Genomic DNA, 16,118 nt, shown 5'->3' with positions numbered 1-16,118 from the left:
TCCGGCTGAAACGTCTCGGTATGATGACGTATGCGCGTGACGTAGTCAGTTAAACGGAAGTATTGGTACCCCGTAGAATCCTATACAAAAAGCTCTGTTTTCATTTCATAATTCCACAGTATTCTGGACATCTGTGTTGGTGAATCTTTTGCAATTTGTTTAATGAACAATGAAGGCTGCAAAGAAGAAAGTTGTAGGTGGGATCGGTGTATTAGCGGCGGACTACAGCAACACAACCGGAGGACTTTGTTGGAGAGCAGACGCGCTAGCCGGTGACCTCACCTTGACTTCCTACGTCTCCGGGCCGCCAACCGCATCTGTGATCGGGTGAAGTCCTTCGTCGCACCGTAGATCGCTGGAACGCAGGTGAGCACGGGTGTTGATGAGCAGATGAAGGCTGGCTGGCGTAGGTGGAGAGCTAATGTTTTTAGCATAGCTCTGTGAGGTCCGGTTGCTAAGTTAGCTTCATTGGCGTCGTTAGCACAGCATTGTTAACCTTCGCCAGCCTGGAAAGCATTAACCGTGTATTTACATGTCCACGGTTTAATAGTATTGTTGATTTTCTATCTATCCTTCCAGTCAGGGGTTTATTTATTTTGTTTCTATATGCAGGTAAAGCACGATGCTATCACGTTAGCTCGTAGCTAAAGTGTTTCACCGATGTATTGTCGTGGAGATAAAAGTCACTGTGAATGTCCATTTCGCGTTCTCGACTCTCATTTTCAAGAGGATATAGTATCCGAGGTGGTTTAAAATACAAATCCGTGATCCACAATAGAAAAAGGAGAGGGTGTGGAATCCAATGAGCCAGCTTGTACCGAAGTTACGGTCAGAGCGAAAAAAGATATGTCTTGAACTGCACTCTAACGTTCCTCATCCACGAATCTTTCATCCTCGCTCAAATTAATGGGGAAATCGTCGCTTTCTCGGTCCGAATCGCTCTCACTTCTGGCCACCATCACTGTAAACAATAGGGAACTTTGCGGAAATGTTCAGCTGACTACGTCACGCTCCTTCCGGTAGGGTAAGGCTTTTTTTTGTCAGATACCAAAAGTTGCGATCTTTATCGTGGTTGTTCTATACTAAATCCTTTCAGCAAAAATATGGCAATATTGCAAAATGATCAAGTATGACACATAGAATAGATCTGCTATCAACGTTTAAATTTTAAAAAATCATTTCAGTAGGCCTTTAATGCACCGTCTCACCTGTTGGGGTAGGGATGATTGTGAGAAAGGTGAGGGACCAGCCCAGAATTCTAAATGCGGAGCAGTCAGTAAGAAAAGCATTAGTAAGACTTTACTGTCATGGATTGACGTCCTGCAGTCATCAAGAAGACACATGTACAGTCTGAAGTTTGACAATAAACATCTGAATGAATGACTGAATGAATCGCCCATTTTCTACCGCTTGTCCCTCTCGGGGTTGCTGGAACCTATCCCAGCTGCACTTGGGCATGACACCAAAATTGAGCTCTTTGGCATCAATTTGAATACAACCCAAGACAAAACTGAGTACTTGGTGCAAAAACCCTTGTTTGTCATGCTGGTCATTATTATTGTACATGAGGATATCTAGTTTAAGTCCCATCTTAAAACTCATTTGTAAACGCTAGCATTTAAATAGACCCCCCCTTTTAGACCAGTTGATCTGCCGTCTCTTTTCTGCTCTGCCCCTCTCTCCTGCGTGGAGAGGTTATTAGGTGAACACAAATGACGCGCGAGCTGTCGGGACCCGGGGTGGACCACTCATCTGTGCATCAGTTGGGGACATCTCTGCGCTGCTGACTTGTCTCCACTCAAGATGATCCCCTGCTGGCCTCACTATATGGACTCTCACACTATTAACTAGATCAGGGGTGTCCAAAGTGCGGCCCGGGGGCCATTTGCGGCCCGCAGCTAATTGTTTACCGGCCCGCCACACATTCTGGAAATACTATTGCAAAAATTTAAAAAAACATTAAAAAATGTGGAATGCGGTGAAATCTACCGTAATTTCCGGACTATAAGCCGCTACTTTTTCCCCTCGTTCTGGTCCCTGCGGCTTATGCAAGGGTGCGGCTTATTTACGGCCTGTTCTTCTCCGACATCGACAAAGAGGATTTCGGTGGTTTTAGTACGCAGGAGGAAGACGATGACACAATGATTAAAGACTGACTTTTCATATACCGGTAGGCTGGTTATTTTGATAACGTACAGGCGAGCACTTTGTATTACTTTGCATCGTTGTATTATTTTTACTCTGCACGAATGCTGTTCGCCATGTCAAAGATGTGAAAGTTTGATTGAATGATTGAAAGATTTATTGTTAATAAATGGGACGCTTTGCGTTCCCAAACAGTCATCTCTATCCCGACAATCCCCTCCGTGGTAGCAGGAACCCCTATATACTACGGTAATTACACATCAAAATCCTGCGGCTTATAGTCGGGTGCGGCTTATATATGGAGCAATCTGTATTTTCCCCCAAATTTAGCTGGTGCGGCTTATAGTCATGTGCGGCTTATAGTCCAGAAATTACGGTAACTAGAAAAAGTTGCAATGTTGACACAAATCTGCCATGTAGGCTGTTTTTTTTTCTTTTGTCTATCTTTATTTAAAATTTTTTGCCACTGCTCAAAAAAAAAAAAAAATCCATGTTATAATGAATTATTGACCTATTCAAGGCTCCAATTATTTAAAATATTTCACTTTAAAATGTTTTATGTGGAAAAAATTGCATATATTGTGTGGTTGCCATATACAAATATCAACGTTTTCTTTGACAAAAGAGCATAAAACAAACAAAATAATAGTTCAAACGTAAAATCGACAGATATATCTGAAGTTGATCTCGTAACTTAAGTGTTGAAAGTAAAAACAACTAATAAAAATGTATCACTTTATGAGTGGGGCACCTTTTGGATCCCAAATATATTTAATGGGATTTTATTCATCTTTTCACTGTGATTACTCAAAAATAATAATAGATTAAAATCAATGGTTCTAATTACTTCACATCAAACATTGCTTTCTGAATGTTTTTGGCAGTGGGGGAAATACTGCATATTTCAGTTTTATTGTAAAAAATAAAGTTGTCTTTGACAGGAAAGGCTTTTTTTTTAACTTAATATCAACCTGAAGTTGATATACTGTAGAGATTTACTGCAAGCGTTAAATAAATTTAAAAAATAGTAATTTTACTTTTTTTTAACAAATTTTAACATTTTAATAATTGAGACCCTTTATGGTCCCTGGGAGCTCTAAAGGTAAAAAAATTAAATAAAATCCATATATTTTGTTATGGTTTTGAAAATGAAAAATATCAAATTGGCCCCCGCATGCTTTAATTTTCCCGTGTGCGACCCTCAGTGGAAAAAGTTTGGACACCCCTGAACTAGATTCACTCGACGTCCATTGCACCGGTCGCCCAGGGGTGTGGGGGGGGGGGTCCCCACATCTGCGGTCCCCTCCAAGGTTTCTCATTGTATCCCATTGGGTTGAGTTTTTTCTTGCCCTGATATGGGATCTGAGCCGAGGATGTTGTGGCTTGTGCAGCCCTTCGAGACACTTGTGATTAAGGGCTATATGAATAAACTTTGATTGATTCTGTAAAGACACACACACTGACTCAATACTGTCAATGCAGAGTTCTCTATTTATTAGAAAGATTGTTTTTACAGAGGAATTGCATGCATGTAAAAGTCCTACAAAACGGTGGCCTGGCATGAACATTGACCGCTCATTCATCTGCTTATCATTGGATCTGCACAGTAAAGGGAGGGGGCGGGGTCTCTAGCTTTGAAGACGCTGAAGTGCAGTCCACTGTACACCGAGTTGTCCGCGCTACCGTCGGTCTCTATCAGACACAAACGCACGTCTCCTTCTTCTACACGACGTTATGATGCAGGGCGGCTTAACAAGAACCTGAAAATGTTGAACATGCAGGAGCTTCTGTTTTACTCTAAATGTGTTTCCAGTTTAAGAGCTTATTCTCTGCTCACTAGTTCTTTTATAAAGATTTCATTCAATAAACGCTGCTGCGGGGACAGCGGGACTCTCCACCTGCGCTGATGCCGCTTACAAAAGAACCGGCTGTGTTTTGCATAGCTCAATGAGGACGAGAGAGAGAGAGAGAGAGAGAGAGAGAGAGAAAGAGAGGACACTCATGATGAAACCCCCTCAAACACCGCCGGCCTCCTAGTCCTCCTCGCCTCCTTCTTCTCTCGACGTGATTCCCAGCCGGGACTTGTCAGTTCCACAGTTTCAGGAAACTGTCCCATGATCCTGTGCAGACACCCATTCCGTCCTCGGGGACGCCGGTGCAGCTCACGCGGTTGTCGTGACCGGACAGCACCCCTGCAGGGAAACGAGGACAAGGGCGTGAGGTTTGATGGCAAGGTCGTGCGAGCGTCCAACCCCGGTCAAGAGAACCACTGCGGCGAGGACCACTCACCCACTTTCTCTCCCTTCAGAGAGTCCCAAATGTGGCAGTTGAAGTCGTCGTAGCCGGAGAAAATGAGGCGGCCCGAGTTGGACAGTGCCACGGACGTGACGCCGGCGTTCAGACTGCTGTCCTGGTAGCTGATCACTTCCTGGTCGGAGCGCAGGTCGTACATCTTGCAGCTGCAGTCGTCCGAGCCTGTGACGATGGTGTTCCCGCTCGGGAAGAACTGCAGCGAGGGGGGGAAGAGCAACATGATGACTCGTCCTCCTGGGGGACGCTACCTTGAGGGAGCCGTCCTCACCGCAATGGCGTTGATGTCGCTGGTGTGTCCTATGAAGGTCTGCTTGCAGGCGCCTTCCCGCACGTCCCACAACTTGGCCAGGGAGTCGCAGGCCCCCGAGATGAAGGTGTTCATGTCGGGGGACAGAGCCAGAGACATGCAGTCCCCGATGTGGTTGGTGAAGATGACTTTCTGCTTTCCCGTCTCCAGATCCCACAGGCAGCTGGACAGGAACAGGAAGTTAGTCCGAGCAGAGAGTCACATCCCACGTGAAGGCCACCAAACTCACCAGGTGGTGTCGCCGGAGGCTGTGATGATCTCCGAGTCGCTAAGGAAGCGAGCGCAGGACAGGTAACCTAGCAACCAAAAAAAGTTGTATCACTTCCAGCCTCTAGGAGAGGAAGAACAACGGCGGCGGTCGGCGTCACCTGTATGCGCGTCCAGCTCCCTGAGGGTCTTGGGGCTGGCCGCCTTGATGTTGTAGACGGTGCACATATTGTCCAGACCCCCACTGGCCACCAGGTTGGCGGAGGGGGCGAAGGCCACGCTCATCACCCAGGCAGACTTCAGCGGGACGGCAACCAGCTAAAAAGTGGAAAGAATCACTGTGATGGACGCCGGCGATTGACACGCCCCTCCCCCGTGACAGCTGCGATGGACTCACCTTGTTTCCCGTGAAGGTGTCCCACACCAGAAGTTTGCCGTCCTGTGACGCACTCACCATTTGCCTGTAGGAAACACAAGAGGACGCGCACAACTCGTTTACAAAACTATTCGTGTTCCGGCCACCAGGGGGCGTGTTTCAAAAACCCCCAACAAATGCGGAAATACTGCAAAAATAAGGATGCGGCCATAAAAAGTCTTAAGATTTCCACTTTTGTCTTCTAAATGTTATTATCAGAGGTTGGGAATTGTTACTGCGTTACATTTACTGAAGTCCTTTCATTTTGGGATAAATTGTACTTGTCATAGTAATTTTAATGCGACATACTTTTTATTATAAGTATTACTTTTACTCAGTTACATTGAATTTCATTCCGATTTACTCATATCATCTTTAGATTGATTTATAATCTATTGATGCAAATACTGTTGGTTTGTTAGAGAGACTTCTTCCAGCACATGACTCATTTCTCCAATTAACAGAGCCTGAACTACACACTGTAGAAAGTAACTCCTCAATCTTTACTTACTCTTCAATGTTTACTTACAAACTTCTGTTTGGCTCTCAACGAAGACAGACGCTTCCCTTCCCTCTCCCTTATCTCTCCTGATTTACGTCTTTGTCTTGTCTTAACTTTCTTGGGGCCTCTTTTTGCACTGCTCCCTGAAATCTAAACAATGGAATTCACCAACAGGTCTCCCGACAAGACCTTCTCGACAAGAAGCTTGGGTTCGAGGGAACCTGTTGCTGGACACACGATGCACTCTTGGGAGACGTGGAGTGTCGTGTGCCTGGCAAATCTTTCAGTCGAAGACACTTATTCGGAGTCATAATACCAGAACACCTGCTGATTGGAGTATGCGTTGCGCTGGTTCATCGACAAATCTGGCAGCCGGTCAAAGTACCCCAAAGCTGCCACAAATGACTGAAGGATGTGCAGAGCTGTGGGCACTCAGATTTTTGTAGTATCTGGACTAAATCGCAAACTAGATAACACCTTGGGGAGGGTTATGATTATGATACATTTGAGGACCGGGAATGCCCCCCTTTCGTACATGGAGTCTGGAGAAGATACCAGGTGGCCACGGATCATTTCTGGAGAGGTACCTGTCTGGAAGAGGCGCTAGCTGTCCCAAGGACCAGTCCTCTATGCATCAATTGTGATGTCCCTGCGTTGTCGACTTGTCTACATGGAAGAAGATCCCCCTACAACCCTTTGCTGGCTTCCGGATAGACTGGACTCTCACATTATCATGAATGTAACAATTCAATAACTGTTTGCTGCCGCCGGTCCCCCAGGAGTGGGGTCCCCACATCTGCAGCACCTTCCCAGTGTTTCTTCTTTTTCCTATCTCGGGCTTTTGGAGTTTTTCCTTGCACGGAATTGGGTTCAGATCAGAAGATGCCGTGGTATTGTGAAGACCATTGAGCAACCTGTGATTCAGGGCTGTCCAAATACATATTGATTGATTGATTGATTGATTGATTGATTGATTGATTGATTGATATTAAATGGACAATTAAAGCGAAACCTTTAAATTAGTTTTCGCTCGCTCAAACACAAACATTCTGATGTGGATTTTTTTCCCCTGACTGGTACGACAAGACCCCCTTAGAGAACATCGCAGCAAAGAAGCTCCAAATTCCTACTCCGTCTTTCATGGACACACACCTGCTGTTTGTTGACTTCTGTTGGACAGACTGGCTGCGTTATCGCTATTTTGAGAGCACCAAGGTCGAAGACAAGCGACTCCTCAGGAAAATACACGCGTAATTCACCCCCCGCATCACATGCCGTTGTCGCTTCACTGCCCACAGTTTGACGGACAACAGAGCAGCTACGGATGACCGCCCCCTCCTGCCTGTGGCAAGTCTCAAGTTTTGTGTGTCGTATTATGTTCTCGTGTGCATTGCTCAAGGTCTCAAACTTAAAGGCCTACTGAAATGAGATTTTCTTATTTAAACGGGGATAGCAGATCCATTCTATGTGTCATACTTGATCATTTCACGATATTGCCATATTTTTGCTGAAAGGATTTAGTAGAGAACATCGTCGATAAAGTTCGCAACTTTTGGTCGCTGATAAAAAAAGCCTTGCCTGTACCGGAAGTAGCGTGACGTCACAGGTTGAAGAGCTCCTCACATCTGCACATTGTTTACACCAGCAGCGAGAGCGATTCGGACCGAGAAAGCGAAGATTACCCCATAAATTTGAGTGAGGATGAAAGATTCGTGGATGAGGAAAGTGACAGTGAAGGATTAGAGTGCAGTGCAGGACGCCAGGGTGTATCTTTTTTCGCTCTGACCGTAACTTAGGTACAAGGGCTCATCGGATTCCACACTTTCTCCTTTTTCTATTGTGGATCACGGATTTGTATTTTAAACCATCTCGGATACTATATCCTCTTGAAAATGAGAGTCGAGAACGCGAAATGGACATTCACAGTGACTTTTATCTCCACGACAACACATCGGTGAAGCACTTTAGCTTCGGAGCTAACGTGATAGCATAGTGCTTAACTGCGGATAGAAACAGAAGAAATAAGCCCCTGACTGGAAGGATAGACAGAAGATCAACAATACTATTATTACTTCTACTATCAGGAGACACCGAACCAAACACTAGACCTGTAACCACACGGTTAATGCTGTCCAGCCTGGCGAAGCCTAGCAATGCTGTTGCTAACGACGCCATTGAAGCTAACTTAGCTACGGGACCTCGACAGAGCTATGCTAAAAACATTAGCTCTCCACCTACGCCAGCCCTCATCTGCTCATCGCCACCCGTGCTCACCTGCGTTCCAGCGATCGACGGCGCGACGAAGGACTTCACCCGATCATCGGTGCGGTCGGCGACTAGCGTCGGATAGCGCGTCTGCTATCCAACTCAAAGTCCTCCTGGTTGTGTTGCTGCAGCCAGCCGCTAATACACCGATCCCACCTACAGCTTTCTTCTTTGCTGTCTTCATTGTTCATTAAACAAATTGCAAAAGATTCACCAACACAGATGTCCAGAATACTGTGGAATTATGTGGTGAAAACAGACGACTTAAGCTGGCCACCGTGCTATTCCAAAATGTCTGCTTCAACCTGTGACATCACGCGCAAACGCCATCATACCGAGACGTTTTCAGCCGGATATTTCACGGTAAATTTAAAATTGCACTTTATAAGTTAACCCGGCCGTATTGGCATGTGTTGCAATGTTAAGATTTCATCATTGATATATAAACTATCAGACTGCGTGGTCAGTAGTAGTGGCTTTCAGTAAGCCTTTAACTGTTGATATGACTGACCACCTCTGTGGCTCCTCCCCATTTTCACCCATGCGACGACAGCGACGCTCACCTGGAGTCAGTTGACCAGTGCATGGCGTAGATTTTGGCCAGGTGACCCTTGAGCGTCTTCCTCTGCTTCAGCTGAATGCGACCCACGGCCGCCACGCTGCCCGCCGCCGCCGACATGGTGGTGTCGTTCACGCCCTTGCGAGCCGCCTGGCAGTCACAGGGAACGTCAAATAGAGAAAGATGAGTGACGGTTTTATTTATTGGAATTTCTTTCACGCCAAAGCAGGGCGGTCACCTCAATCTGCGCGCGGAGGCCGTCGCACTCCTTTTTCAGCGCATCCATTTCGGCTTTCTCGGCTGCCATGGCGACAGTTGCTGAGAGGCGTTAGCGGCAGGAAACCAAGAGTAAATCTAGGAAAACAGAGATGGGACAGGAAATGTTGGAACCAACTGAGAAGACAGTGTGGGGCAGTCAAACATATGACACAAAGATGGCGTCCTGGACAAGCTGATCCAGAACAACTTGGAAGATGAAAGCTTAGACACATACCTGCCGGCTGTAATCCCGCTAATGCTGTTAGCGCTGCCCCCGTTAAGCGATACGGAAAAGGACAACTTTCCGGCAGGGGTCGTGCCTGAGACGTGGATTTATTTTCTCTAAAGTCCCAATGGGGAAAGTGGAAGGATGCAGGGCGGGGATACATTGGATACATTTTGTACATTGTAACAATCTAATGTGGATCAGTATATGCTAAGCTAGCAGTAATGTGAAATATTCACATTCTAGCTTTGCGTGTTTGGTGGCAAAGCCATGTGGTGTAATAATTAGGGCTGTGAAAAAATAATGAGTTAATTCACGTGATTAATCACAGAAAATTAATCATCATGCAATTTATTTTGAGCGCACATGCTCCTTTACCTTAACCGTGGATGGTTACCTGAAAGGTGGCGCCGGTTGTTATAAACCAGGGGTGTCCAAACTTTTTCCACTGAGGGCCGCACACGGAAAAATTAAAGCATGCGGGGGCCATTTTGATATTTTTCAATTTTCAAACCATAACAAAATATATGGATTTTGTTTGTTTTTTTACCTTTAGGGCTCCCGGGGACCATAAAGGGTGTAAGTCTTTAAAATGTTAAAAACAAGTCAAATTATTATTTTTTAATTTATATAACGCTTACAGTAAATCTGTACAGTATATCAACTTCAGGTTGATATAAAGTTTAAAAAAACCAAAAATGTTTTATGCCTTTTCTGTCAAAGACAACTTAGTTTTTTATAACAAAACTGAAATATGCAGTATTTCCCCCACTGCCCAAAACATTCAGAAAGCAATGTTTGATGTGAAGTAATTAGAGCCTTAAAAATATCAATAATGCAGGACACCATTGATTTTAATTCATTATTATTTTTGAGTAATCACAGTGAAAAGATAAATAAAATCCCATTAAATATATTTGGGATCCAAAAGGTGCCCCACTCAGAAAGTGATACATTTTTATTAGGTTTTTTTTTACTTTCAACTTTTAAGTTACGAGATCAACTTCAGATATATCTGTCGATTTTACCTTTGAACTATTATTTTGTTTCTTTTATGCTCTTTTGTCAAATAAAATGTTGATGTTTTTGTATGGCAACCACACAATATATGCAATATTTCCCACATAAAACATTTTAAAGTGAAATATTTGAAATAATTGGAGCTTTGAATAGGTCAATAATTCATTATAACATTGATTTTTTTTTTTTTTTGAGCAATGGCAAAAAAAGAAAAAAGAAAGATAGACAAAAGAAGAAGAAAAAGCCTGCATGGTAGCTTTGTGTCAACATTGCAACTTTTTCTAGTTAGATTTCACCTCATTCCACTTTTTTAAATGTTTTTTTAATTTTTGCAATAGCATTTCCAGAATGTGTGGCGGGCCGGTAAACAATTAGCTGCGGGCCGCAAATGGCCCCTGGGCCGCACTTTGGACACCCCTGTTATAAACGGTCAGTGATCAGGTCAATGCATCCGTCAGTGCAAAAAACACCTCAAATATACGTCTGACCAGTTTTTCTTAACCATAGGGCCACCAAAAAATATTGTCGAATATTTATCAGCTGTGGTGCGTAGGGGTTGTAATACACTTTCCCACCACTTGTGGCAGTAACCTCAAACAAAGTCTGGAGCTAAATTCATACAGAAATTATGACTAAAGCAGTGGTTCTTAACCTGGGTTCGATCGAACCCTAGGGGTTCGGTGAGTCCGCCTCAGGGGTTCGGCGGAGGTCAAGACACACCCGACTCATCGTGTAAAAACAAACTTCTCCCTATCGGCGTATTACGGATACGGCAACAGCTGACTGATTTGCAGGTGTGTAATTTGTTGTGAGTTTATGCACTGTGTTGGTTTTGTTGTTTGAACAAGGTGATGTTCATGCACGGTTCATTTTATGCACCAGTAAAAAAAAACATGGTAACACTTTAGTATGGGGAACATATTCACCATTAATTAGTTGCTTATTAACATGCAAATTAGTAACATATTGGCTCTCAACTAGTCATTATTAAGTACTTAATAATGCCTTATTCGGCATGGCCTTATTATAACCCTAACCCTCTAACCCTGACCCTAACCCTAACCAAATAACTCTAAATTAAGTCTTTATTACTTAGAATATGTTCCCCTAGTGTCCAAATAACTGTAAATTAAGTCTTTGTTACTTAGCATATGTTCCCCATACTTAAGTGTTACCAAAAACATATAACTTTGTCTTGAATTTGAAAAAAAAAAACATTTTCTTTTACACTAAAGAAGGGTTCGGTGAATGCGCATATGAAACTGGTGGGGTTCGGTACCTCCAACAAGGTTAAGAACTACTGGACTAAAGTCATGTAGCTGTATTAGTTTAGTTAAGAAAAACATTAATTATAATAATAATACATTTTATTTATAAGCGCCTTCCCAAACCCAAGGACACTTTACAGTATACAGACAAATTAACATATTATTAATTTAGTTTAGGACAACATACAAAAAAGTCAATTTATTTTTCCTCACTTATTTATGAGTCTCTTCTTATGCAGTATATTTGAGTTTGAGTTTGTTTCGAACATGCATGCATACAACACGATACATCACAATTTCCAGTTTCTCTATTCAACATGTGCGAAAAGGATTGATTGATTGGAACTTTTATTAGTAGATTGCACAGTACAGTACATATTCGGTACAATTGACCACTAAATGGTAACACCCGAATAAGTTTTTCAACTTGTTTAAGTCGGGGTCCACGTTAATCAATTCATGGTACAAGGAGTAGGAAGAAGCAGAGCTTATTTAATTCTACCCATTTTCCTTTACGTAGCAGTTGCTAAAACGTGTGTTCACTTCCTATTCTCAATTTATTCACAATATACTGCATAAGTACGGTAATAACATATAAAATACATAAATAAATAATTTGTGAATTGAAAGTTATATTTTATATGGTGAGATTAGTAAGATTATCTCGAAAATAAATATGGATGCATGAAATAAATTCAGAATGTTTATTATGTGGTTCGTCCTTATTTTTATAATCGGTCTAAGGTTTATGTGTTGAATAAATAATCATCTTTGTGTTTAACACATAGTTTCATATCATTTGACAAGGTTGTAAACAGCATGTATATAACTATTGTGTACGATTAAAATCAAGAGTGAGATTACGATTCAACTTCAATATTTGAGTGGGCCCCAGGGTCAAAAAGATTAAGAACCCTGGCTTTGAACAGTACAGTATTGAGCAAATAAATGACGTGCATTTATAAGTCTATAACAAGATCTGATAGCTCAGTTACAGCTCTTGTTAATACCCAATCTGTGTCATATGTGTTTTATGTTGCACGATTGCACCAAGAAAAATTCCTAGTTTGTGAACCTGTTCTCAAACAATGGCAATAAAACTATTCTGATTCTGATTCTGATTCTGATTCAAGAAAAATCTAAGTCACAGCAGCTCAGACGAGGCATCAAGCAGTGTGGGCGGGGAGCGTTTCCACAGAGTGTTTCCAGAGCGGCCAGCCTGAAATGCGGGTGTCAGGGACAGACGCGGAAGGATATTTCTACAACAAAGTTCTAAAGCTTAGTGATATATCAGATATATCAGATTGTAGGTGGGGGTTTTTGTACCCTTCACGTTCATATTTTGCTGTGTTTGTTGCATTTCGCTTGATTGTAAAATATGTCAATCGAGAGGGGGTGTGACGTTCATATGTTGTCAATATTCAGTGTTTTATCGTTCATAGTTAATATTGTAAATACCACATTCTTTATTTTCATGTACATTCTGGGTGCCCCATTCAGTAAAAAATTTAAAAATTCCATTCCCTTTTTTAAGGCGGTCTTTCATAAGGTTTTTAGTAGGGATGTCCGATAATGGCTTTTTGCCGATATCCGATATTCCGATATTGTCCAACTCTTTAATTACAGATACCGATATCAACCGAATCGATATATACAGTCGTGGAATTAACACATTATTATGCCTAATTTGGACAACCAGGTATGGTGAAGATAAGGTCCTTTTTGAAAAAAATTAATAAAATAAAATAAGATAAAAAAATTTAAAAAAATTTCTTGAATAAAAAAGAAAGTAAAACAATATAAAAACAGTTACATAGAAACTAGTAATTAATGAAAATGAGTAAAATTAACTGTTAAAGGTTAGTACTATTAGTGGACCAGCAGCACGCACAATCATGTGTGCTTACGGACTGTATCCCTTGCAGACTGTATTGATATATATTGATATATAATGTAGGAACCAGAATATTAATAACAGAAAGAAACAACCCTTTTGTGTGAATGAGTGTGAATGAGTGTAAATGGGGGAGGGAGTTTTTTTGGGTTGGTGCACTAATTGTAAGTGTATCTTGTGTTTTTTATGTTGATTTAATAAAAAATAAATAAAAAAGGAAAATAAAATAAAAAAACGATACCGATATTTTCCGATATTACATTTTAAAGCATTTATCGGACATCTCTAGTTTTTAGCATTCAATCAGACGTTATTGTGAGGTTTTGTATTAGTGTTCCTAAAAATACATATACCGGCCCCCAGACACTTTTTTTTCTCTAAATTTGGCCCCCCGAGGCGAAATAATTGCTCAGGCCTGATATAATAATTAATTGGAAAATGGCTCCCATTTTGGACACACGGATGTTTTTTTGCAAACATTTAATTCTCTTGTGTATGAAAATCCCCTTTGACCTTTATGCTAATTGGCATCCTCGCTGTCCATGACCTCCTTTCTGCACCTTTTCAGCTTAAAGTTGTTGTTTTTTTTACGACGCCCAACAACCATTCGGCATGTGGAGGACACGGGAGGGAATGCGACAGAGCGAGAGGAAGGTGTGCCGCAAAAGTCCTTTAAATCCTTCAGGAGTTCTTACGGGAAGCTTTAGCGGTCACATCTCCCGTCATCCGATTACTGGATGCTCTTTGCGCCGAGATCAGGAAGATGGCGGTGGAGGAAACAGGAAGGGACAACAGAGAGAGAGAAGAACAGGCAAGTCCTGCCTGAAGGTTCTTCACCAGGACTTTGGAAGAGCTGAGGATGCTCGCAAGTGGAAAAACGTGAGGCGCTGGTCCACGGTGGACCACGAATCGACTAAAACCGCGAGTAGAAGAAGACGGCGCTCACCTTTACCAAAGGTTCGTCCTCGGCAGCTCAGGCCTCGTCGAGGTTCCCAAAATCCCAGGATGCGACTGCTGGCTGCTCGGACGCTCTCCCCCGACGTCTGCTCGCTGGTGGAAGAATCTGCTGGTCTCTGGTCGCTCGGCGGACACGAGCAGATGAGGATTGCAGGGGATGAAGGAGATCAGGGATGAAGGGATAAAGCTCAAAGATGGAAATAGAGAGGCGAGGAGAGCGAGCGGGAGCGTGGCGAGGAAGGTAAACCGATTGGGAGGAGGGGAGGAGAAAATCAGGTTATGAGGTTGTCCCGTAGGAGGAGGCGGAGAAAGGGGCACAGGTGGACGTGAAATGTGAGAGAATGAGAAGCGAGGAAAGTCAGTTTGAGAACATCCAAGTTTCTGGTGGAGCTGGGGCCTATCCCAGCTGGGGTCCGGAGGCACGGTCCACCCTGGACTGGTCAGTCGGACAATTTAGGACTTGTAATAATATCACGGTGCTCCTACATTGCAGACATTACGGTCATTTTTCATGGCTCGTATTGTGTGTGTGTGGCGGGTGTTGTCGGTTTGTCAGCGCTAACGAGCTGAGCCCGGTTAATCGGGGTCTAATGGGATATCCGGGGGCCGAGCAATCTCGTTAGGGAATTAGAGCAGACAGGGCGAAACGTGCGTCACTCTTGACACACAGCGAAGTGGATCAGGGAATCAAAGGCGGACCTTTGCCGCCAGCGATCTAAATGCAAGCGCGCCGGACCTCGCTGGGAGGAACCCGCCAGTTTGAGACTTCCCGTGGTCTCAAACTCAAAGGAGGGAGTGTCACGTGACTTCATTTGTTAACTACTTCTACGCGCAGCAATAGAGACTATTGGTCTATTGGAGGTTTAAGTCACTATGAATGTAAAATTTACTGTACATTTTGACACGGTTGAGTTCTCCGGGTGATGGTCGGAGACACTCTGCTTGCTCGCAGGAAGTTGCTCTTTGTGTTGTTCTTAAGTAGGATTCAAGATGTCCATAATATATTTGGATATTAGCCGCCAAGAGTGCATATAGGCCGCCATTTTTACTAAAATTATGAAGTGAAGCATAGGGCCACGAAATATAAGGCGCCTGGTATTAGGACCTGTTGGACTGATGGCTGCTTGTACCTCCCCCTAGTGGCTAAGAGGAGCAACAGCACAAGCCTGTCTAAAAGTCTCATTAGGACATTTTCCACACATGATTGCATACACACACACACACACACACACACACACGCACGCACACACACATACACACACAAAAAAAATCAAAGGGATGCAGCTGCCATTTTGATCGTTTTCGTTTTGTAAACGGGTTAAAGATATGCTAAACAGTTCTGAAAGAACACTACATTTACTTTCAATTCAATGCAACATTACTTTTACTTCAGCATTTTTGTGCAGGAGAAATGCTACTCATACTCCGTTACATTGACTTTTATTCTGATCGCTACATTTATTTACATGTTATTTATTCATAATCTATTGATCGAAATGTGTGCGCGTCAGAGAGACTTTTTTTCCGGCGGGCACGGTCACGTGACTCTGTTTCATTGGTGACGTCAAACTCCAATTCACCAATCAAACAGAGCCCGGCAGTCACGTGACCGCACTCTTCACTCCACACTGTAATTACAAAAAAAAAAAAGAAGTCACATGACGTCATAGCTCGTCAATGCTTTCTTAAAAACTCTGAAAAGGAACCTTTATATAAGGTGAGTCGGTAGAAGTGTTCACGTTTCAGCCTGGAAGAATCCCACTCCCAACCAACGTGTTGCGG

At 43.1% G+C, this 16,118-nt stretch overlaps 1 protein-coding gene across 2 annotated transcripts; it reads right to left on the bottom strand.

Annotated features, from left to right (window-relative positions):
* Positions 1-3,607: 3,607 nt before the first annotated feature.
* On the bottom strand, positions 3,608-14,560 carry gnb3b (guanine nucleotide binding protein (G protein), beta polypeptide 3b). Of its 2 annotated transcripts, none has more exons than XM_062047466.1 (9): positions 14,332-14,560; positions 8,952-9,067; positions 8,718-8,863; positions 5,370-5,433; positions 5,134-5,290; positions 4,995-5,061; positions 4,727-4,928; positions 4,435-4,651; positions 3,608-4,337 (listed from the first exon to the last, which is right to left on the bottom strand). In XM_062047466.1, the coding sequence occupies exons 2-9, from the start codon at positions 9,018-9,020 to the stop codon at positions 4,231-4,233; spliced, it is 1,029 nt and encodes a 342-aa protein (XP_061903450.1). In that variant the 5' UTR covers positions 9,021-9,067; positions 14,332-14,560; the 3' UTR covers positions 3,608-4,230. The 2 variants fall into 2 exon arrangements, with proteins under 2 accessions (XP_061903450.1, XP_061903449.1); XM_062047465.1 differs by having other exon boundaries at positions 3,609-4,337; positions 14,326-14,557.
* Between the last annotated feature and the right edge of the window lie 1,558 nt (positions 14,561-16,118).

Source organism: Entelurus aequoreus, linkage group LG05, assembly GCF_033978785.1.
Source record: "Entelurus aequoreus isolate RoL-2023_Sb linkage group LG05, RoL_Eaeq_v1.1, whole genome shotgun sequence".
In the NCBI taxonomy this organism is placed as follows: domain Eukaryota; kingdom Metazoa; phylum Chordata; class Actinopteri; order Syngnathiformes; family Syngnathidae; genus Entelurus; species Entelurus aequoreus.
The sequence above is the reverse complement of the archived record's forward strand: the minus strand, read 5'-3'. Positions and strand labels throughout refer to the sequence as shown.